The 25,421-nt window shown below is 42.1% G+C and overlaps 1 protein-coding gene across 7 annotated transcripts in view; it reads right to left on the bottom strand.

Moving 5' to 3' along the window:
* The window catches only part of LOC137658804 (ral GTPase-activating protein subunit alpha-1), a 139,615-nt gene that overhangs the window by 97,131 nt on the left and 17,063 nt on the right, over window positions 1-25,421 (bottom strand). For all 7 annotated transcript variants that reach the window (XM_068393855.1, XM_068393858.1, XM_068393856.1 and 4 more), the window contains exons 3-12: window positions 13,850-14,033; window positions 13,370-13,613; window positions 10,622-10,760; window positions 10,066-10,195; window positions 9,362-9,451; window positions 8,883-9,057; window positions 8,426-8,587; window positions 7,873-8,033; window positions 6,896-7,007; window positions 5,181-5,303 (exon numbers count right to left, since the gene is read on the bottom strand). In XM_068393855.1, the coding sequence (XP_068249956.1) occupies window positions 5,181-5,303; window positions 6,896-7,007; window positions 7,873-8,033; window positions 8,426-8,587; window positions 8,883-9,057; window positions 9,362-9,451; window positions 10,066-10,195; window positions 10,622-10,760; window positions 13,370-13,613; window positions 13,850-14,033 (1,520 nt within the window). The remainder of the gene's footprint in view (window positions 1-5,180; window positions 5,304-6,895; window positions 7,008-7,872; window positions 8,034-8,425; window positions 8,588-8,882; window positions 9,058-9,361; window positions 9,452-10,065; window positions 10,196-10,621; window positions 10,761-13,369; window positions 13,614-13,849; window positions 14,034-25,421) is intronic.

Below are 25,421 nucleotides of genomic sequence, written 5' to 3'. Positions count from 1 at the left end.
AGATCTCCACCTCCATGGGTCTGACTTCATCCAAAATACATCAAGATGTGTCCTAAACATTCAAGAATCAATTCCTAAAAGGATTTGTGTATATATGTATAAACTTTTTTTTTATGAATTTTTATGTCAGGCCTTTTTATTTTTCTACTTAATTGTTTAAAATATTTATAATAAATAGTTTTTCTGCAGATGAGTAGTATTTATCTTTACAGTTGTTTTAAGCATTCATTGAAGTTTTTTTTGGCAAAAGAAAAAAGGAGATTACTGCAAAAACTGATTTTTCAAGAATTTTTTTTGGCGTCGGGGTCGTTCGCGTCCGAGTATACCCTTAAAGGGGTGTCCGAGGAGCGTACCTATCCAGGGTTAAGCAGAAATACTTCATGGACTGTGATATTAGTAGAGAAATAACTTATCAACATCACACAACAATTAATCTTTCCCTGTTAGAGCTTCTCGGCCAGAGTAACACATAACTTGGTGGAACCCTTCGGCAGTCTCTTATAATTTTGGTAGTCCTGTCAGACTCAACAGACTCTAGTTTGAATCTATTCAACAGGTCCTACCAAACTGGAATTACCAAATTAAAAGTAAAAGAGATAAAATTCATAAAAAATACTATATCTACAATTACTTACTGCAATTATTTTTCAGTCACCTGCTTAGCCATATTACTTCAGTAAAAATCACAACTTTTAAAGTAATTCATATTTTTCATAACAAACAAGTCATTTAATAAGAGTATGACTTGAGCAAAACTGCAATAGCCCATTACAGCCATTTAAACTTTAAGGGGGAACATCGGTGGTGCAACCATCACTGTGAGCTTCAACCTAGGACTTAGGATGTAGTTGGGGTGGGCAGTGTAACTTGTACAACTAAGGTTTATTTACTGTAACTAGAGGGGCACTCAGTGGAGCGCAGACCTCTGCCACAGCAGCTTATTTCTAGAACTTTTGCTCGACCTTGACCTTAACATGTATTAATTGGTGTGGATATTCATACTATCAAATATGAACCAACGTTGAAGTATCTGTGACAACGACGTCCAAACTTAGGGCTGATTACGTGAATTGGACATTTTGCTTGACCGTGACCTTAACCTTCCAAAATTATTTTTCAGCTTTTTACGTAACAATCAATCGCTGCAAGTTTCATTACTCTACGATTAAAATTGGGGCCAGGAAGCTGTTCACAAACAGACAAACACACGGAGTCCAACTTCATTGGCAGAAGTAATTAGGAAAAACACAAATCATTTCTAAAATTTGTGATTTATTCCAACACAAATACAAACCATTGTCCTTTAATAGGAGACTCCTCCTAAGGAGGAAACCCTTATAACCAAACTGGTTGGTTACTAACCTAGGATAGGCCAATGCACTTCCATCCTGTAGAGGAGCAAAAGTGAGGTCTCCTTACCAGGAGACTGGTAGGCAGTCACAGAAATGCCTATATCCAAAAGAATATGTAGTCTGAATGTACTTCAATACCAGCATTGTCTGTAAGGAAAAGTACTTGGATGTGAAGCTTACAAGCACCAGGAGGAGGAGACGAGAGAAAAGAAAAAGGCCAGACATTCTACCTCTCCTACGCTTTCGTCGTAACCATTACCTTGGGTAAGGGAGTTAAGTTTGCAGCACAATTTTTTAAGCAGCTAAAGCAGAACTGGGGGAATGATCACCCCAAGACCCGTGGGTAAACTCCTGTAGTTAGTGGGCAGCGAAGATGGACTGTTGTGCCAGACTCCTTCCATCAGGACTAGTACCACTGACAGGTTCTTCCTGAAAATTGGGGCAGATTCAATATCCCGGACTTAGACGAGTGCTTGAATAAGCATGTTCCTAGCTGGTTCAGCAAGTCTGTGCACAAACCAAAAGAGGCTATGTTCTTGGATATTTGCTATAGCCATTCGGTACAGGAAGTCTCTCTGGTGCTCAACAAGGGATCTGAATTCTTCTCTATACAGGAGTGTAGAAGAGCAAGTGATCCTGAAACCAGCTTGAAGTGAAGAGATTGAAAATGGCTGAGTTTAGAGTTGTGTACAGCTAAAATCGGTATCTTGAACATGGACTACGGATCAAAGGAGGATGATCTCCCTCCATTAGAGAATGACTCATAAATGTCAAGAAGTACACCTAAATTTAACACCGAGACCAAGGCTCACGAGTAGACTCAGCGTAAGGTCCTAACTGATGCCTGCTCTAGGCTTGTGCAGGGTCTGCTTGAGGGACCTGAAAACTCAAGGTGACATCCTAAAAGGAGCTCGAGTTCCTAGAGAGAAGACCACTCAAAACTACTCCTAAGTCTAGGCTGATCCCTCAACTGGAAAGGTCTGAGCTCATCAATCTGAAAACTGATTAAAGATGAGTGACTGCCTTCTACGAGAGAGACTGAGAGGAGCTTACTCAATGGAGTAAGGAGAGGGCGCGCTCTTTATCCCGATAGGGGGAAGAGTGCTTGATCTCATATAATACCGGGCAGTGGTAGTAGGTGCGTGAACACCTATACCATATATCAAAACATAGAAATATACTTTTGGGTAAGGAATCGTTACCAATATGCAATCATCGGTCTCACATATGAGGTGAGAACGTACCAGGATCCTCTTCCTGAGCAGATACAGTCACACATCTCCACGAAAGAATCTGCTTTCGAAATTATCACGCTGCGAAACGAGATGCAAATATTTTTATAACTCACATTGCGAAAAATGTTTCATGTTAAGAATAGAGATTTGCCAGCCAAGCCAAGAATAAAATAGTTACCCAATAAAAAAAGGTGAAGAAAATGGGTTTACACAATAGAAAACATATCTGTCTATAGTAAGGGTAACTATAATAATACAGTGCATATGGTACTCTATATTTTGTATATGAACAGTATTGTACTGTATGTATTGTATTATTTTCCATTTACTATCGCATTATGTTCTAATAAATACTTAATTTACAGGTATTAACAGTTAGTTTAGGTATATTGAATGGTTCGAAGGTATTTGGCTGTATACAGTATTTCATTGTGGTTCTACTGTAGCTTTATTATAACATTTAATGTGGTGTTTTGTAGGGTTGGAACAAATTAGGCAATTTACATGTAAAATGTGACTAACAATACGAAAAAATCCCATTACGAAAGCCACTCCAGAATTAATTAATTTTGTGTTGTGAGGTACTACTGTACTTTCCAGATAAATACTGTCCCTCCCACACGTACGCTGGGAGATATCGGTCAAGGGAGGTTCTCATCACTTGGAAAAGATCTAAGGACACTTTCATTTCTGACAACTGTTATCTACTGGCGGCAGGCAAAGGCTCGGCTGCAGCATAGGAAGATACATAAACAGTCGAAGCAAGAGCAGTGTAAATAGATATATTTTCCCAGAATGGAATAGTTCTGACACAGCTTACTACTCCTTTTCTCCAAGGATTGAGAGAGGAGATCACCCAGGAAAAGGTTGATGCCCTTTGCCTTTTGTCCCGACCGGCAAAGTGCATGACCTCAGTTCCGTATGAGAGATGAGCGCACTGGGGAGAGAAACAGGAGGAATCACGCATAGGTGACTGCTAGCAAGCATACTTCCTGGACTTCTACTAGAAGTTGCAGCCAAGACACAAACAAAGACAAGGTATGAGAAACGGAAAAATTTTAAGTTTTGTCTTCCCTAATCAGATGGGGAAGGAGCCACTACAGCAAAACCAGGTAATGATTCCATAGTATCTTTGTAAGGTCGGGAAGACACGGAAGGAATGAATGGCAGCGTGCTTCCCTATCCACTCAGTCGGCATCAGACAGTTCCTCCAACGGAACACTAGTGAAGTATAAAGAAAACCAACTCATTAGTTCCTGTTTTCATTATCGTCATCATTGTAAGGCCACAGATGTGGCACTCCACAGGAAAAAATCCCTGTCGCACAATTACAGTATCAAGAAACACTGCATATCCTTGATTTCTTCCATTAATTTCCCTCGAACGCATCTGTCTGCCAGATCATTTATTCAATCTAAAAGTATAAATAAAAGATTAAATGAGCCATATGAGGATGCCGAGAAGCACGTCACTTATGTCAGGCAGCCGAAGTCAATGTGAGGGCTGCTCCACCTATATTTCTGCTTCGCTCAGGTCATACTCTTATCAAAGGAAGATGGTCTGTATTTGCATAAGAACAAACAAAAGCTTCCCTAACACTGACAATAACTAATTGTTAATATATTTTGGAGGTCTAATTGTTACAATTTTTCATTTTTATTGCTCTAAGACCTGTAATTTAAATAAAAAATTGAGTTCCACTTATAGATTCAGATAAGGTTGTTTAACAACACTTTGATACATTTATTTCTTTCTTGCATACCTGATTAATAAAAATTCTCTTGTGCCTTAAACCCCAGTGAACTTGTATCTTATATCCACTCACATATATACATATATATATATATATATATATATATATATATATATATATATTTAAATGTCTTTATTCACATAGGCCATAAATCCTCTTAATATAAAATTCGCTCCAACTCGGGATTAAAGACCCAAGGGGGAATTAACTTAATGATAACTCCTAGTTGGCCATGGATTCGAATTCGGCCCAAAAAAACTTCACCCCTGGTATACCATTATGCTCTCTACTAACCCAACTTTTTATTGCCTTTCTAACATCAAGAACAATCACATCACGAAAGAAAGTAACAAGCAGAACAATTGAATAAAACAAATAAAAAGTAACTGTGAGACATTATCCACTGTTTTATGTCAAGTTTCCATTTACAGTTGTATCCACTCCCTTTGATATTTCCAAGTTCCTATCCAGCATAGAACTTCCTCTACACCCTCTCTTCTATATTACCTGGTCCCTCCTCCTGGTTTAATCAAGCTACTTATATATCAGCTATTCTGACAATCTAAGATAAAGACCTGTATAATACTTTTATATATATATATATATATATATATATATATATATATATATATATATATACTGTATATATATATATATATATATATATATATATATATATATATATATATATATATATATATATATATATATATATATATATATATATATATATAAACTCTTCAGTATACAAAAAGGCTTGTTTCAAAATCCAAGTGGCCAACCAAAGAAGAATGAGTATCTGACACCCAAAGTCAGACTAAATAATAATGACACACTTACAGCCCATTCCCTGATTAGTTCATCCCAGTGTGTTAAAGCTGATAATGTGAGAAGAAGCTGGTCCCATAATTCTCCTGAGATGACGACACTTAAATTGGCCTTGATCCAGGATACAATCAGCGTCTGGAAAAGATAAACAGTTATGGATTACCCAAGTGGAGAATGGCTAACTTTATTTGCTATACATGGAAATCTTAATGCATGCCTATAAAAATGAAACCAGGTAACTTTTAAAAATTCATCAGTAGTAAAATCTAACAAATAAGCAAAAATAATTAAAAATCAATTAATTTTCAAAAAAAAAAAATAATAATGGGCTATATCAACTTATCATTAACACAATAAAGGATGAATTCCAATTCAAGAAAATAAAAATAACATTGCCAGATTCAATGATAATAACAAATTGGGGCCGAGACAGGGATGTGTGATGTCGCCGTGGTTGTTTAACTTGTATGTTGATGGAGTGGTGAGAGAGGTGAATGCTCGAGTGCTTGGACGAGGATTAAAACTGGTAGGCGAGAATGATCATGAATGGGAGGTAAATCAGTTGTTGTTTGCGGATGATACTGTACTGGTAGCAGACACAGAAGAGAAGCTTGACCGACTAGTGACAGAATTTGGAAGGGTGTGTGAGAGAAGGAAGTTGAGAGTTAATGTGGGTAAGAGTAAGGTTATGAGATGTACGAGAAGGGAAGGTGGTGCAAGGTTGAATGTCATGTTGAATGGAGAGTTACTTGAGGAGGTGGATCAGTTTAAGTACTTGGGGTCTGTTGTTGCAGCAAATGGTGGAGTGGAAGCAGATGTACGTCAGAGAGTGAATGAAGGTTGCAAAGTGTTAGGGGCAGTTAAGGGAGTAGTAAAAAATAGAGGGTTGGGCATGAATGTAAAGAGAGTTCTATATGAGAAAGTGATTGTACCAACTGTGATGTATGGATCGGAGTTGTGGGGAATGAAAGTGATGGAGAGACAGAAATTGAATGTGTTTGAGATGAAGTGTCTGAGGAGTATGGCTGGTGTATCTCGAGTAGATAGGGTTAGGAACGAAGTGGTGAGGGTGAGAACGGGTGTAAGAAATGAGTTAGCGGCTAGAGTGGATATGAATGTGTTGAGGTGGTTTGGCCATGTTGAGAGAATGGAAAATGGCTGTCTACTAAAGAAGGTGATGAATGCAAGAGTTGATGGGAGAAGTACAAGAGGAAGGCCAAGGTTTGGGTGGATGGATGGTGTGAAGAAAGCTCTGGGTGATAGGAGGATAGATGTGAGAGAGGCAAGAGAGCGTGCTAGAAATAGGAATGAATGGCGAGCGATTGTGACGCAGTTCCGGTAGGCCCTGCTGCTTCCTCCGGTGCCTTAGATGACCGCGGAGGTAGCAGCAGTAGGGGACTCAGCAGTATGAAGCTTCATTTGTGGTGGAAATGTGGGAGGTTGGGCTGTGGCACCCTAGCAGTACCAGCTGAACTCGGCTGAGTCCCTGGTTAGGCTGGAGGAACGTAGAGAGTAGAGGTCCCCTTTTTTGTTTTGTTTCTTGTTGTTGTCGGCTACCCCCCAAAATTGGGGGAAGTGCCTTTGGTATATGTATGTATATGTATGTATGTATAATAAAATGAAATCTAAAGATAAAAAATACTTCACACAAAGTATAAAATCAAGGACCCAATCTCCTAAATCTAATCAAAAAGAAGAATTCCTTCAAAAGTCCTTTTGTTACGAACCTGATATAGAGCTGAAGCAAATCTCCCTCCTATCGAGTCCTCTTTATGCATGGTTGGGCGGCCACATAATGTTTGTGAGGTTATGTGAAGTAGCACCACTAAAAGCTGTTCCCTGTGAAATAAATGTGACAGTTAAGACAGCTGAAGAATAAATGCCATTATATAAAATTTACAAAATCAATCTTTGACTTTTTGTACTAGCCACTTCAATCTCCATCGGACAGTGTAGAACATGTCTTGCAAACATTCTTGTCTTTTAAAAACTTTGCTTTGAGAGAGAATTTCCTGTTTCACCTTTAGTTGCAAAAATAATTTTTATATAAAGAGTAACAACAAAGAAAATTTACTTGTGTTACACATTTCTAGGACAACGTAACATCTTCGGGCAATGATAGATGACGTACATGGTCAATTCTATCAATAAAGCATACGTGTATATTTCACTGTAACTAAATTTCACTACAAGCATTGAAAAAAAACAACAGATATTTCCTTAATTAAGCCCAAAATAGAGTTAGCCATTTGAAATAACAAGATTGCAAAATCTAGTTATAAAGCACTCTATGTGAAATTGAAGTCATCTCTATGTCAGTTGAGGAACTAAATGGCTGGAGATGAAAGTAAAAAAAAATATACAATAAAAATGACAAAGGCATATCTAAAACCAAAGAGACAGACTATCATGAAATTTATATCAGTAAACAAACTTTAGCCATATCTTTTCTTTAGCCTTCTGAAATTCTCGGTTTGAGAAAATTATTCAACTTTCACTTTTATCTGCAAATTTATTGGTTATGATGACAGTTTGGAGCTGAATACTTGTTCTACATTTTATCATAATCATAAATGGGAAAAAAGTAAAAAGAAAGTAAAAATTATGCATCAGTTACCTTAAATTTTTCATGGAATCTCAATGGTTAGGATTATGATGATTTTATCAGTTATTTATTCTGCAAAAATATCACACTCAAACTTACCATGATTTCTGTTCCATCCTTGTGTTCATAACCATGTAACGATAAATATTCAGGACATGTTTGCATACTTCCACTTGTTCATCCAAAAGCCGTGGATAATCAGGCGAAACTTCTAATAAAAAGACATTGGCTGCACTCGTAATGAAAACTTGAAGGACGTTCTGAAAGATCATACCAAGAAATGAGGCGAATAATGACGAAGTTTGCACTTTTAAGAAATTAGAGCCAACTAGAAGATGACTTCTATAAACTAAACACAAAGTAAGAAGGTACCATTGCTCCTGTTAAACTCCACAATAAAGATGAATGATGTATCTACTAGATACAATAGAATCAACATCATTAATATCAAATTTAATTGCAATGAAAATTAATAATACAATATAGCTTAAAAAATATTTACCATGTAATTTCTACCTAGATTTCTATTACAGAAATTGGTGCTTAGGACTACTAAAGATTTTCATATACAGTACAGTACTCCAGTCATAATCTTTCATGGGAAAGAAAGAAAAAAAAAATCACTTAAGCAACTGATCATTGGACAACTCACCTGAAGACCAGCACGAATATGTATATCTTTGTTGACAGCACCCAGGTAGGACTCATTCCTCATTCTCCTAGGAACATTGTTTTCCAATGGCGCAGATGCATCTTCCCGAGGACTGCCTCCACCTTCTAACGGTTCCAACATGAACGGAGGCATTTCAGGGGCCTGCAAGGACATCCATACATAAAACATGCCTTCTTATTAATGTCTAAGAAACAATACAAAACTTTCACAAATCTGGATTTCATAATATGGATTTCATTGACTTCTTCAAACTGTTTGTAATCACATTTCTCCCTACTAGTATTGTACGTTACTTTCCTTTATATCATCATCAACAAGAGTAAACAAACAAATCAAACCCATTGGCTTTCATTAACCTCCAAGCTGAGACCTGGAGTTCCTCCCAAGATATTACCCATGAATAAATAGAGTAGTTGATAATGATACAATAACTTACATTCATCTGTATCCAGTCTTTATAACAAAATATAACCGTCTTCATGACTGATGCATAACGGAAACTGAGACACAAGGCTTGCCGGAATAACTCGTGAATAAAGTTGATGTTATCCCTTGATGAGAAGAGGATGTCTCTGACCATTGTCCCATCTTCACCGGATCCACTTTCATCGCTGGAAAGTCAGCACAAGAATTAGATCTCTACCATGAAATCAATTCTGTACTTCTAAAGTACCCCAAATGAAATAATTCCCGGAAATAGCACTTGAAAATTTTGTTTTGGGGAACTCAATGCACCTTTATCCTATCTAATCTATAATTACAAACAAGTAAAAAATCAACAATAAAGTATTCAAGTAAGATAAAAGATAGAAATCCAAATAATTACTGATATAGTATTTCTTTCATCATTTACTAATACATGGTTCTTTAGACTACAAACTGTGATCAAAAGTTTATCTATACCCTTGAACTTACTTGACATAGAAAGCAGAAGTAACTGAATCTTGGTCACTTGTACTTCCCTCAGGAGCATCACCGTGACCAGACCGACGACCATCTTCCTCTCTGTGAGAAAAACAGAAATAAATATCAAATTAATTTGATTTCCTAAGCAGTAATGCAACCTGTACAAAAGAAACAAAATCAACCCCTCACCAAATAATTTGGCACTCAAGCTCTTTTTTTTTTTTTTTTTTTTTTTGATATTTGCATTATCTCATCCTTGTACTAAAATTATTAAAGATATGATATTATAATATTTTGTAAAAGGTATGGCATTACAACATTTTGTACCACATTGCTGAATTGCTGAATAAATTTCCTCTCCATTACCTAAATTATTTTCTAACATTTTCACATACGTAAATAGTGAAAAGAGGAAAATACCTTGTAATGTCTAAACATAAAATATATCCAACAGTGCTCATAGGGTAAACAATGAAAAATATAAGGTCACAGAAAGATCAAAGTGAAAATCATGATTGCATTCAAGATTAATTTGTATGAAAAAATGATTAGCAAGAGGCCTGGGCATACATTTTCTTTATCAGGATAACATAGTGTGGTAGGGTTGGAGTCGGCTTGTCACCAAACCCCTCTCCCTCAATATAATTGTATTCATTATTGAAGATATCACATAACTTGTAACAATAGAGAAAACCTAATGTTGGTTTACTTACCCCATAGAGGACATCGACTGGCTGGTCCTTTGAGCTGTGGCAATGACAAATTTACGAACCCATTCCACCACTGCCACTTGGCACGTACCATAAAGGCTTACACCAGGACTGCTACGAAGTTCTGGTAACTCTGCAATTTTCAAATCAATTTCTGAATAAAGATTAAATTGCTTAACAAGTGCCATCATTCTTATGAAGGACTTTATAGTACCAAAATACATAAAAAATTGTAAAAACTTCTATCAATAAAAGAAACTTTTGACTAATCTCAATATCAACTACAGTACACATAAAATCCCTTGAACCAAAAATATTTCAATCTGATTATTCCAAAGCTTAAAATCTTTGATCAAAATCTTACTAATTTTGAGACTCAACCAATAATCTTAAAGAGTGATACCAATGACAATGCACAATATCCCAGGCTTAACCCCAAGCAATGGCACCCCAAGTTTTATTCTGTGATGTTCAAGAACATAAGCCATTTATAAAAACATGCAGAGTACTGTATTTTTTTCATTTTAAAATTTGCTCTTAATAACACACAAGGACTTACCTAAATTTGGTTTATAGAGGGAATTTGAAGAATTAAAATTGGGAAAAATATGCGGCATGTACCACGCACGGAACATTGAAAACAGGTATGAGAATGTCTTTGGGTGCTGCGAACGCTCACGCCATTCTATCCTCCGTACCTACAGAAAATAATTAGATTAATCTTAAACCAATAAAAAAAAAAATCCTTAATCTTCCACTTTTATTACAAATAAATCGAATTTCATGTGTACATAAATATAAATATTTTTAATCAATTTGTATTTTTCCTAAAAATACAAACCTGATACCTTTAACAGGCATATGACTTCAGCAAAGTTGGAACGGTCGTTAAACTCATAACAAGGAAAACTTAGTTGCCTACCAGGTGGGAGGTAGGCTTCCCCGCCCAACAGGTAGGTTCGCAGGTCTCTCAAGTAATCCCATTTAAATCAAAGTGACAGGAAGCAGATAGGGCTTCGACCCTGGAAACCGTCCTCTACTAGCCTAGCCCTGCTCAAGCAGGGGCCAGGTATACTCCAAAGGGAAGAAGGAAATTGCCGTAGTGCCTGTGTAGTCTTTCCTCCTGGTGAGAGGCAAGGAGTCTAGAGATTGGGGTGACCACTCTGCCCCCAATTTAGGTCCTCTCCCGGCGATAACTGAAAATCCTGAGATACTCGTTGCAACTACATTCACTTTGACCTTTGGCCTAGGACTCGCAGGGTGGTTGAGAAGGGATGTGTAGCTTAAACATCTTATGTTTGGATAGCTAGGAAAAAAATAAATTGATTTAAGAAATTATGATTTCTTCCTGCATGTAACACAAACCTTTGACCTTGAATAAGGACACGTCATAGGAGGGTATTGTCCCTATAACCAAACTGCCACGTTAAATAACAAGGGAAATGTCTTTGTACAGGTACTTTGATACTGTACCCAAGAAGTAGTAACCTTCAATGGCCATGGCCATGGCCATTGAATGTCACTATGTGAATCAGGGAGTTCTGACTTGTTTCTCCACTTTTCGACGGAGCTCTCAACATATTTCTGCAAGAAAAAGTATCATAGAGTTCAGGAGGGGCTTCTCTCCTTTTAAGAACATAGGTGGCCCACTTCAATCCTGAAAAGATGAGGTCAACGTACTTCTTCATCCCAGGATATGACAAATTTCCATCATCCCACAGAGATGGGTTCTCTGGCAGCCTCTCCAAGGTCACTAAACCTCCTCTTAAGGGTCAAAATCTTAAGAAAAATGGTCTCCACCTCAGGATTTTCAGTTTTCACCAGGAGCAGACCTGAATCGAGGGTAGACTGGTCACCCCCACCTCAAGACTCCTTGCCTCTCACCAGGTGCGAGGACTTGGCAGGAACTACATCAAGTTCCTCCTCTGGCCCTGCTTCATCCGGGCTAAGTTAGTAGAGGAAGGTCTTGAGGGTCGAAGCCCTTTCTGCTGACAGTCACTCAGGTTTGAGTGGTTTCGCTTGTGAGACCTGCAAAACAGCAAAACTTTCTCTGTGGCTTGAGTTCCCTTGAAGCTCCTCATGAGTCTATACGATTCTCACAAGGAGTCCTAGTTAAAAACTTGTACTGAGGGCCAAGCACTATTCTTCACCATGAAGATTGAGGAGTTTTTCTGATGACGGAAAAAAAGAAAGCCGCCAGTACAGAAACAAATAGCGTGTGGCTGCCTGAGAGATCAGGGTTATGCTGATTCAACTGTTGTTTACCAATTGCTGAATAATCAGTGAAAAATGGATGGAAAGAAGTAACCATCTAGAAGTTCCCGGGATATAGGAAAGCATCCTCAAACTCTGCTGATTGACTGGGACTGAGGAATACTAGAAGTTTCTTGTTCAGGTAAACGGCAATTTGGTTGAATAATAGTGAAGACCTGAAGTAAAAAGCCTTTCTGTAAAGCAATGATGATATAAGGATCACAACTGATCCTTACACTGAGCCCCTGTCAACTATGTTACTCGAACAGTTCTCCTGCCTGGACTGAACTTTGCAAACATCTCTACTGTCATGATGACTTTCCAATAGTTCACCTGCTAGGTAAAGATCTGTGAAATGTAGCCACTCATGATATCATTGCTGTCAATCAACATTATTTTGGAGAGCTTATAAAGTAGCTATGCTACTTGTGTTATTGATAGGTTGAAAATCAGGTGCGTTTCTTTCGTGGATTATAACCCGAAATGGATAGGATAGTCCCTCCCTAGATATATCTCTGGCTGCATATTCTCCAGAAGTGAGAAGTTCCCACAATATAGATCACTATGCAGCTACCAGGGTAGGGTGACATATTCCTGGAATTTATCAGTGGCAAAGTCTTCCGGTATGTCTAGAGACCATAGAACTCATATGTCTTTGGTCTTGATAGAAAGCAAAGGTCGCGCGCTCGCTCAATAGTATTCATAGGCACACACAAAGAAGAATGCTTTTGGGCACTTACACAAAGGAGAGGGCTCTTGGGCTTCCCAGCCACCCAGCAGTAATTACAGCCACCTCAATAAAGTTTTAACATCCATAACCAACTTTGCTAAAAGGATAGTACTTCTCTTTCAGGATGAGGGTTTGTATTCGTGCAGGAACAAATAATTTTACATTAACTTGCGGTGGTAGTGTTACTTTACCATCGTATTGGCTCAACTACCCAAATCATTTTCCTTTTGATGATAAAGTTGTAGTTCTTAATGGTCCCAGGCATCACATCAATAGAATGACTGATTACTTATCATTGAGAGGGAAAGAGAGAAAAAAAATTACCTGTGTGACCATAAAATCCATCATGGATCTGAGGAGATATGAGGAAAGATCCTCTGGAGTTTTCTCTGTATTTGATGGGGGTACGACTGGCGAGGGCTCCACGCACGTGATTCCGCCATGACCTAAATCTGGTGGCATGGCTGCAGGTGGTGGTACTGGAAACCCAGGAATAAGGGACGCAAACATACGGTCCATCTCTGGCGTCTTGCAGTCTCCAACAATCATGTACCAGATGATGAAAAGCCTGAAATGTTTACTCACAATAAGTATAAAACCTACCTCAAAGTTTTACAAAATACAAAGTAAAATCATGTAAAGAAAAAGTATTAAACATAATAAAAGTAAGCACTAAAAGGACTTTAATCTCATACACAGTTTGTTACAAAGCTACTATTCAATTTGAAAGCCATCACATGGTTCAAACCTTCACCAATACAATAAGTAGTAAATGTAAATACACTTGGATCAGTCTTGACCTACCGCATTGCCTCTCTTCGTAACCGCACAGTGTTCCCCGGGTGGAGAATCTTTTTGAATATGTGAGTAAGGGCATTGCACTGCCATCTTTTTTCGAAGAGCTCTGGCAGAAGGCATAACAATCGATCAAGAATATATAAGGACGATTCTAAATCCTCCCTGTGGCTCCTCTGAACTGCAAATGTACCTGGATAAATAAAAGTCTTCTCATTATCTGTCAAAAAATGAAATCCCAAAGGTCAATTCACTACCTAAGGTAATTACATAAAAAATTGGGGCATTTTTTTTGCATATGAACAAATAAAGATGGTTCTAGCACATCCTACTGTTTTAAACTACAAATTTAAACTTCCAGTATTTCTTATACTTTAAACTACTGTACTCAATATCATATAGTTTTTTTCATACCACTAGTACAGTAATTCAATTTGTATTTTCCAGAATATATTTTCACCAAAGTCTTCAGGTAAATTGAAAATAAGAATGATCTCTTTCGTCAAACATTAATCCCTGCAATATGAAAAATTCGGAGATAATTTGTATTTTTCCCAAATACAAACCTTCCGCTATTTATTGGATATTACTTCTAGTGCAGCTGCAAGGCAGCCATTAGTTTTTTAAGTGCGAGGTGGCAACCCTACCTAACCACTACAATGGGTAGGTACGGGGGTGGTTGGGGGCTACCCAGCCACCTATATCTACTCACGGTTCAGTGAACCACTTCATTTTTTGCTTGCAGGCAGGACATACTGGGGGACAGGTAGTGGTAGGCCAATTTATATAAATAGCTACAGGTTTGTATTAGTTATGGAAAAATACAAATTATCTCCAAATTTGTCATTTGTTCCCATACTAACAAATCTACCACTATTTATTGGATGACTCACTCTTAGGAGGGTAGTAAATCCAACTACTAGCTTAGTCACTGACCCAAGTTTCCCTAGTACAGTATTAGACTGTAATCTAGTGAAACCTTGCACCTCGCATATCAATACCAGTGAGTATGATAGTGGCCTGAGCAACAAAAGTAATTGGCACAGATATAAGAACGTCTACGTAAAAAGATGCTCCTAGTTTAAATAGGAGCCTTACAAATGAAAAGACGTTTCCCAAGGCCTACCTCGCAGGTGGCGTTGGCGACGTGTACGAGTATATGCAAACATGCTCGGTTACACAAGGAAAGGGGTTATTCCCTACAGAGGTCGAAGCCAGCTTTGCAAAGGTACCCATGACACTGTTCCTCAAAGGAGGGGAAGATGATGAAAGTAAAAGAGCCAGCCATACTTTCATTCATCCCAGTCTTACCCTGGGTAGCCAATGCCTTCAACTTTCTGCTACTTGTCCATTGAGGAGCCCGAGGTATTATTAAACCACTTATTGTGTCACCACCACAGGAGTGATAGAGGAAATGTATCCGGTCTTCTGTGGGTAGGGAGAGGTGAAGATTAGACACTTATCCACCCTACCAATGACAAGATTCAAGTCACAAAGGAGCAGCTCGAGAGCGCTATGGACCATAGGAGTGAGGTCTTCTGTGGATCACATCTTGTAGGTAGGGTGATGTGAAGAACACACACATTTTCCCCCAACCAATGGCACAGTTTGCGCTTGAAAATGTTATGGACAGATTCGCCCTAAATCTGGGTCATCTCTATGGGGAAGACAAGAGGGATTCTGTGACTGGTATAGGACCTAAGTCCCTGTCACGGACGAGATCCTTACAACCTCCTTTGATCTTCCTAGGGTTAGCGAGGCGTGCTGAATCTAAGGAGCAAACTCCATCATTGTTTTCCTGAGGTATGGCCTCAAAAAGAAAATCAATGACGAGTGTCTGACCCAGTGTGCTATACCCTTGGGGCTTGGAAACGACCTTCCTCGAGGTATGTTCTCATGTAATTACCTGTGTTACAGCCTTGATTACCAAGCAGCAGGTTCCCAATTAGAGGGGTTGAACCTGAGGTTCAAGCTTCCCGGAACAAAATAGGATGTTACTTGGTTTCTTAACGTAAGTGAGAGACATTGAGGGAGACCCCTAGGGTATGTCTCTCTTTCGATCGAGTGTCACACTGGGAAAGACCTGTCTTCCGGATCAGGGGAAGATCTGCGGTTTAGAGCTACCCGCCCCGTAGACGACTGTATTACCCCCTACGGCTTATCGGCTCAAACTCTATGGCGAGGAACGATTACAAGAGATACTCGATGGATGAACAAATGTCCTCCGTTGCCTAAGACGAAGAGCATGATTTCCTTAATTGGCAATATGTGAGTGCATGATAAGAGTAGCACTCCAGAGAAGAGAAAATAAATAGACTTCACTCGACTCTCACCACGGAGTATCTAGTTGTAGAGGAAGTCCATAATGGAATCTCCATAGTCGTAGACGTGCCACTGTATGTGACCTGTCTTTTCGGCATGACAAGACTTACCGACGAGGCTAGACCTAGCTCTAGGCGGACTTAATGAGACGAGTCCGACTATAAGACTGCACGGTTGTAGAGAGAAGCCATCTACTGTATTCCTTTCTCAGAGAAAATTGCTCGTAACAGGGAATCGAACAGGAGACAGTAGCCCTTATCCTGTAAAAGTAGATCAGTCCTTGTCATTGATATTCATTCCGTTTCTCAACAGAAGACCTCTAAAACAGAGGCTATAGGAGGAATACTCCTGCATAGGGGTTGGATTCCATAAAATCCAAACCCATGGACAGGATACCCCAAAGGGGAGGAGACCACGTAGGAGCAGGAAAAGATCTCCTGCGGACAGGAAACCTACGAATCCCTGTCATTCCCCACTCTGGCACTTTCCCGAAGGAATATGGTGCCTAAGGACATACGGTCTTGAATGTAGCCTCCCATCCCTTTTCTTTGATGCCTCTATAGGAAGCGTCAAATCCAGAAGGACAAGGAGATCTACTCCTTGGGAGAGATTCTCATCAGGCAGACTTTTAACTACTCCTGTTATTTGCACAGTTCTCATCAAGGACCAAGGGAAGGACGATCCCTAGTGCCGAAGGACCTGGGACTCGGCCAGCTCTTCAGAGGTCAAACTCAATGGGCACTGATGCGGTCTTGTCGGACCTGCGGAAGTTTCTACAGGATAATGACACAGTCTACAGATATCCGTATAGAATATGACCATGTCATTCTTTCGATTACTCAAATTATAGATCGAGGTAAAGGGAAGGATATGTCTTACAGGAATAAAGACTTACAATCAGTTAGTAGGCCGAGGTCTTCCAGATGAGGGCCTATCCCATATAGGAGGCTAACTGGTTAATCGCAAAACCTTCCCTCGCATAACAAGGTTTGAATATTAAGCTTGTCTCACAAGGAAAGACTAAAAGTAGAAACTTCTAACCGACAAAGCCCGGCTGTATCCTGGCGTCCCCCATCTTCCTATGAGATCGGATTTCCCAATCATGAGGAAGAGGGTTAGAGACTGCTTACCATTTCCTACAGGAAATGTAAGATACAAGATAGTATCCTCGTAGATAAAGTCTGGACTTTCTTTCCTTGACGAAAAGGCCTGAGCCGAATATTTCAAGCTCGTGGAGGGGTTCTTTTATGAAAAATGTTATTTTTATTAGTAAAATAAATTTTTGAATATACTTACCCGATAATCATGTAGCTGTCAACTCCGTTGCCCGACAGAATTCTATGGAGGGATACGCCAGCTATCACAATACTAGAAGGGGGTGTACTCACCAGCGCCACCTGTGGCCAGGTACTACAGTACTTCTTGTTGACACCTCCTCAATTTTTCCTCGGTCCACTGGTTCTCTATGGGGAGGAAGGGAGGGTCAATTAAATCATGATTATCGGGTAAGTATATTCAAAAATTTATTTTACTAATAAAAATAACATTTTTCAATATTAAACTTACCCGATAATCATGTAGCTGATTCACACCCAGGGGGGTGGGTGAAAACCAGTGTACAAGATTAAAGGATAGCTAAGTATCCCATATTTCATATAACAGTTATCTCAAATAACAATGAAATAATAAGTACCTGGTAAGGAAGTCGACTTGAACCGTTACTCTGCCTCTTTTTTAAGTTCGTCTTCCTTACTGAGCGCAGCGTTCCTCTTGGAGGCTGAATCAACTCAAAGGTGCTAAAGTATATAGGGCTGCAACCCCTACTAAAGGACCTCTACACAACCTCTAACCCAGGCGCTTCTCAAGAATGAATTGACCACCCGCCAAATCAAAAGGACGCGGAAGGCTTCTTAGCCTACCGTAACAACCATAAAAACAACAATAAAAGTATTCAAGAGAAAGGTTAAAAAAGGTTATGGGATTAAGGGAATGTAGTGGCTGAGCCCTCACCTACTACTGCACTCGCTGCTACGAATGGTCCCAGGGTGTAGCAGTTCTCGTAAAGAGACTGGACATCTTTAAGATAAAATGATGCAAACACTGACTTGCTCCTCCAATAGGTTGCATCCATTATGCTCTGCAGAGAACGGTTTTTATTAAAGGCCATCGAAGTAGCTACGGCTCTTACTTCGTGGGTCCTTACCTTCAGCAAAGCAAGGTCTTCCTCCTTTAAGTGAGAATGGGCTTCTCTAATCAGAAGCCTTATATAATACGAAACCCCATTCTTGGACATGGGCCTCGAAGGTTTCTTGATGGCACACCATAAGGCTTCTGACTGTCCTCGAATAGGTTTTGACCTATTAAGATAAAATTTGAGAGCTCTGACAGGGCAAAGAACTCTTTCTAGCTCGTTACCTACCATGTTGGAGAGGCTAGGTATTTCAAACGATCTAGGCCAAGGACGTGAAGGAAGTTCATTCTTAGCTAAGAACCCGAGCTGTAAAGAACATGTTGCAGATTCGGTCGTGAAACCAATGTTCTTGCTGAAGGCATGAACCTCACTGACTCTTTTCGCTGTTGCAAGGCAGACGAGAAAAAGTCTTGAGGGTAAGGTCCTTGAAGGAAGCTGACTGGAGAGGTTCGAACCTAGGTGACATAAGGAACCTTAAGACTACGTCTAGGTTCCAGCCTGGAGTGGGTAGACGACGCTCTTTAGAAGTCTCAAAAGACTTAAGGATGTCTTGAAGGTCCTTGTTGGAAGAAAGGTCCAAACCTCTGTGGCGGAGAACTGAAGCCAACATACTCCTGTACCCTTTAATCGTAGGGGCTGAAAGGGATCTCTCATTCCTAAGATGTAATAGGAAGTCAGCTATTTGGGTCACAGAGGTATTGGTAGAGGATACTGCATTGGCTCTACACCAGCTCCGGAAGACTTCCCACTTAGATTGGTAGACTCTACGAGTGGAAACCCTCCTTGCTCTGGCAATCGCACTGGCTGCCTCCTTCGAAAAGCCTCTAGCTCTAGCGAATCTTTCGACAGTCTGAAGGCAGTCAGCCGAAGAGCGTGGAGGTTTGGGTGCAACCTGTCTACGTGAGGTTGACGTAGAAGGTCCACTCTTAGAGGGAGAGTCCTGGGGACGTCGACCAGCCATTGAAGTACCTCTGTGAACCATTCTCTTGCAGGCCAAAGGGGAGCAACCAGCGTCAGCCGTGTCCCTTCGTGCGAGATGAACTTCTGAAGGACTTTGTTTATTATCTTGAACGGTGGAAATGCGTAAAGGTCGAGATGGGACCAGTTCAGCAGAAAAGCATCCACATGAACTGCTGCTGGGTCTGGAACTGGGGAACAGTACAACGGAAGTCTCTTGGTCATGGAGGTGGCAAACAGATCTATGGTAGGCTGACCCCACAAGGTCCAAAGTCTGTTGCACACGCTCTTGTGGAGGGTCCATTCCGTGGGAATGACCTGATCCCTTCTGCTTAGGCGATCTGCTGAGACGTTCATGTTGCCCTGAATGAACCTCGTGACTAAAGTGAGGTTTTGACTTCTTGACCAAATGAGGAGGTCCCTTGCGATCTCGTATAGGCTCCTCGAATGGGTCCCTCCTTGCTTGGAGATGTAAGCCAAGGCTGTGGTGTTGTCGGAGTTCACCTCCACCACCTTGCCTAGCAGGAGGGACTTGAAGTTCAACAGGGCTAAGTGAACTGCTAGCAGCTCCTTGCAGTTGATGTGGAGCGTTCCCTGTTCCTCGTTCCACGTTCCCGAGCACTCCTGTCCGTTCAAGGTCGCGCCCCAGCCCGAGTCCGATGCATCCGAGAAGAGATGAAGATTGGGGGTCTGAATAGCCAACGATAGGCCCTCCTTGAGAAGGAGATTGGTCTTCCACCACAAGAGAGTGGTCTTCATCTCTTTGGTGACTGGGATAGAGACTGCTTCGAGAGTCAAACCCTTGTCCCAATGAGCTGCAAGATGGAATTGAAGAGGGCGGAGGTGGAGTCTCCCTAGCTCGACGAACAGGGCCAGCGATGAAAGGGTCCCTGTGAGACTCATCCACTGTCTCACCGAGCAACTGCTCCTCTTCAGCATGCTCATGATGCAATCTAGGGCTTGGCTTATCCTTGGGGCCGATGGAAAAGCCCGAAAATCCTGACTCCGAATCTCCATTCCCAGGTACACAATGGATTGGGAGGGAATGAGCTGAGACTTTTCTAGGTTGACTAACAGACCCAGTTCTTTGATTAAGTCCAAAGTCCAGTTGAGACTCTCCAGACAGCGACGACTCGTGGAGGCTCTCAACAGCCAGTCGTCTAAGTAAAGTGAGGCTCTGATGTCCGATAAGTGGAGGAATTTTGCTATATTCCTCATCAGATGCGTAAACACCATAGGAGCTGTGCTTAGGCCAAAACACAGGGCTTGGAATTGGTAGACAACCTTTCCAAAAACGAATCTCAGGAAAGGTTGGGAGTCTGGATGAATAGGAACGTGAAAGTAAGCATCTTTCAGGTCCAACGAGACCATCCAGTCCTCCTGCCTGACCGCTGCTAGGACCGACTTCGTCGTCTCCATCGTGAACGTCTGCTTGGTGACATAAGCATTGAGCGCGCTGACGTCCAGCACCGGTCTCCAACCTCCTGTCTTCTTGGCCACCAGAAAAAGACGGTTGTAGAAGCCCGGGGATTGATGGTCCCGGACTATAACCACTGCCTTCTTCTGTAAAAGGAGCGACACCTCCTGGTGCAACGCTAGCCTCTTGTCCTTTTCTTTGTAGTTGGGAGAGAGGTTGATGGGAGATGTGGTCAGAGGGGGTTTGCGGCAGAATGGTATCCTGTAACCCTCCCTCAGCCAACTGACAGACTGGGCGTCTGCACCTCTCTTTTCCCAGGCTTGCCAGAAGATCTTGAGTCTGGCTCCTACTGCTGTCTGGAGATGATGAGAGTCAGTTTTTTCCTTTAGAAGCCTTGGAACCTTTCCTAGACTTGCTCCTGGAAGAGTCTGGACGGGAGCTTCCTCGGCTGGGGGCTCTACCACGAAAGGGCGGAATAAACCTCGTAGCAGGAGTATCAGCCACTGGGGTGCGATAAGTCCTGGGGACTGAGGTAGCAACCTTAGTCTTTCGAGCCGATGAGGCCACAAGATCATGGGTGTCCTTTTGTATCAGGGCCGCAGACAAGTCCTTAACAAGCTCTTCGGGAAAAAGGAACTTCGAGAGCGGAGCGAAAAGGAGTTGAGACCTTTGACAAGGTGTGATGCTGGAGGAAAGGAAGGTACAAAGCTGCTCCCTTTTCTTAAGAACCCCTGACACAAACATCGATGCAAGCTCGCCAGATCCATCCCTAATGGCCTTATCCATGCAGGACATCAAGAGCATGGCAGAGTCCTTGTCCGCAGGGGAGGTCTTCTTGCTAAGGGCCCCCAGGCACCAGTCTAGGAAATTGAACATCTCAAATGCTCTAAAAACACCCTTCAGAAAGTGATCAAGGTCTGAGAAGGTCCAGCAAACCTTAGAGCGCCTCATTGCTGTTCTACGAGGAGAGTCTACCAGACTTGAGAAGTCAGCCTGGGCAGAGGCAGGTACTCCCAAGCCTGGTTCCTCTCCTGTGGCATACCAAACGCCCGCTTTAGAAGTGAGCTTAGTCGGAGGAAACATGAAGGAAGTCTTTCCAAGTTGTTGCTTAGACTGCAACCACTCCCCTAAAATCCCTAACGCTCTCTTAGAGGACCTTGCTAAGACGAGCTTAGTATACGTAGACTTAGCTGGCTGCATGCCCAGCGAAAACTCAGATGGCGGAGAGCGGGGGATAGCAGAGACAAAGTGGTCTGGGTATACCTCTCTGAAAAGAGCCAAGACCTTACGAAAGTCAATAGGAGGCGGAGAAGACTTGGATTCATCCACGTCTGATGAGGGATCCAGGTGTGCAGCCTCATTATCAGAAACCTCATCACCAGAGTGTAGTGAAGAGATCGGTAAGGTATGCTGAACAGCAGAATCAGCACGAGCTGGAACAAAAATACTTGTGGTTTCCTCCTCAAGTCTCTGTTGAGGGAACACCTGAGGCTCAGGCTGCAAAGGCTGATCCAAAGAAGTAGCAGAAGGTAGGCGCATGGGTGGAGGGGGCTGACTCCTGGCATGAGTGTCTGAACTCAAGAGTTGCGCTTGCTGTGTGGTTGGTGGATGCGCAGTAGCAGGTTCCTGAGGAACGAGTTGAGGTTCCTGAGGTGTGAGCTGTGAGCGATGAGGAAGAGGCTGCGCAGAACGCAGTAATTGTCTCGTGAGTTGAGGTTCCTGAGGCGCAAGGCTAAGGTGTTGAGGTGCTTGCCTTGAGGAGGGTTGAGGTCGCTGCAGCGAGAGCTGAGGAGTCTGACTCATGGATGGGAGAGGTTGTTGTACCTCAAGAGAGTGTTGCCTCACTGGTGGAACTGCAAGTGGAAGCGGAGGAAGTAAGGTATAAGCTTCCTGTTCCCATTGCTGAGGTTGCCTTAAGGAAGGCAGAGGGAGCTGCACACCACTGGAAACAGTCAACTCAGAACGTGGTAAGGTATCCTGAGGAGCCTCAACATCGTACGCCTGGCAGGCAGTACTGCGGTTAGGCGGAGCGATCGCAGGAGGAGGTGTAACCTTCTCAGCCTGACACTCACGCATCAAGATCGCAAGTTGTGACTGCATGGACTGCAGTAGAGTCAACTTGGGGTCTGCAGACACTAAGGTCTGCTGAGGTAAAGCCTTAACAGCAGAGATCTGTTGCGGCAGCACCTTACTCCTCTTAGGAGGAGTGCACTCAACTGATGACTGCGGCGAGTCAGAGCTGATCCAATGACTGCAGCCAGGTTGAGCTCTTGAGGTCTGGACTCTGCGCTTGAGTGGTCTTGAGACCTGAGTCCAACGTTTCTTCCCTGACAATTCTTCAGCAGACGAGTAAAAGACGGGCTCAATCGTCTGCAGGTGGGAGTGACGGTCTCTAGAAGACACGCCCGCAACCACCGAGGATACTTCTGTGCGCCGATCAAGGCCTGCCGAACCCTTTTGCCCTTCGACATTGCTTCTCCCCTGGGCTTGGGAGCTTGCAAGAGGTCCCGGACTGGGAGGACGACTGGCACGCACAGAAGTACCCTCACGCACCACACTGACACTGACACTAGCACTTGGCACTGCACTGACACTAGCACTCGTCACAGCACTGGCACTAATACCACCCACTGCACTCTTGACCTTAAGTTCCTTGACTTCGGCCATAAGAGACTTATGATCACTAACCACTGACTCTACTTTGTCACCTAAAGCCTGAATGGCACGCAAAACAACAGACATATCAGGTTGAGGGCAAATAGTAGGTTCGGGGGTAGCCACTACAGGGGGAGGAAAAGGTAGGGGATCATGAGGTGAGGAAAAAAGTGAAGAGCGAGAAGAACTCCTCCTAACTCTCTCTCTCTCTAACTTGGTTGAATACTTAAGAAATCGGACAAAATCAAGTTCCGAAAGTCCGGCGCATTCCTCACATCGATCTTCTAACTGACAGGGCCTTTCCCTACAGTCAGAACAAGCGGTGTGAGGATCTACCGAGGCCTTCGGAATACGCCTATTACAAGACCTACATCGTCTATGGGGTGGGGCTTGTGAAATGTCAGACATCTTGAATCAAAAGAGTTAGCCAAGTGGGGATTCCAAATCAAGCAAAAAGATCGTTAACCGTTAATCAGGACTAAATAATAGCTATCTAAGCTAATATAGAAGTTTTCCAGTAAAGCGACAGCCGAAATCTGAGAGAAATACTTCACCAAAAGCCGTGAAAATACTCCAAGATCATAAGCGTATCCCAGAACGTCTTGCCGGAAGCACGACAGAGGAAAAATTGAGGAGGTGTCAACAAGAAGTACTGTAGTACCTGGCCACAGGTGGCGCTGGTGAGTACACCCCCTTCTAGTATTGTGATAGCTGGCGTATCCCTCCATAGAATTCTGTCGGGCAACGGAGTTGACAGCTACATGATTATCGGGTAAGTTTAATATTGAAAAAGGAATATATTCCCAACCACTCTGGCCTAAGGGGGATTTCTGGTTACGAAAGAAAGTCATCGTCCAACTTCTTGAACAAGTCTGAGTTTCATGAAGTGTAGAGATGTTTTCCTGGAACGGAAGCAGATGGAGGTTCAATGTGTTTTCACTAAGGTCCGTGGGCCTAAGGGCCAACGGAGGTGGAGAGAACACAGATTTTCAATATCCTCCATTATTCTTGTCAGTCACCTATCTAGGGCTGTCTCAAATTGTAACAAGTAAATTGCTATACAGTAGCTGTCAATTAGACAGCACTGAATTCTTTCCTTAAGAGGGAGAGAATGGCAGTAACCTCATGAGGTTGTGTCTCCCGCTAGTGGGGGGGAGAAAGAGATCTACCTCTCCTATCACCTCCGAGATCCAATTTGCTTTCGGAGACTGTCTAACTAGTGTAGTTCCTATTCAAGCAAAATCAGTTCATGAGCAGCCCCATCATAAACAGGACAACAGGGGAGACGGTACCATCCAAAGCAGCCCCTGGTTTCCAAGGCAATATGTTCACAAACCTTCCTGTAATACGAATGAAGTGTAAATGAAGAACTCGTACATTCAAGGGAGATGAATTCCCGCAAGCGTGCCTGATTCAATACATGAACCTGGCCACCTTGAAGTGGATCCTTCTGATTCCACCGATGGCGAGAAAGTCTTGGGAACCCAAAAAGCTATGTTTGTGATACACAAACAAGAGACCAGAGCGGGGGAAGGGGGGGCAATAAGCCTTGCGCTAGTGAAATATCCCCGTTCATGATTGTGAACGTCTCCCACATGGCCGCCTCGCACAAGAGCATGTATAACTTGCACGAGAGCGAGAGCGTCTTGCTTCGAGCATGAGCACTTTTTCCTCATGAGTGTGAGAGTCTCGCATAAGAACGCAAGCATCCTGCATGAGTCTCTCTCGGGAGCGTGAGTGTCTCGCATGAAAGCGAAAGCGTCTCTCTTGAGAGTGTAAGCGTTTCACACAAAAGCGAGAGCATCTAGCACGAAAGTATGCTTTACATGAAAGCACGAGTGGTTCGCTCGTGAGTGAGCATCTAGTTCATGATTGTGAGCTTAAGCTCTAATACGAGCTTTTAACTCTTGATCAAGAGTGTCTAGCCTGGTATACAGGCTTGTAGCTCGTGATCTTACCACAAGACGCCGCTCACGATCATGATCACAAGAGTCTTGCTCGTGACCGTGAGAGTGTATCTCATGATCGAGGGCGAGAGA

This window comes from Palaemon carinicauda, chromosome 19 (genome assembly GCF_036898095.1).
Source record: "Palaemon carinicauda isolate YSFRI2023 chromosome 19, ASM3689809v2, whole genome shotgun sequence".
NCBI classification, from domain to species: Eukaryota; Metazoa; Arthropoda; class Malacostraca; order Decapoda; family Palaemonidae; genus Palaemon; species Palaemon carinicauda.
This window is presented reverse-complemented; position numbering and strand designations above follow the sequence as displayed.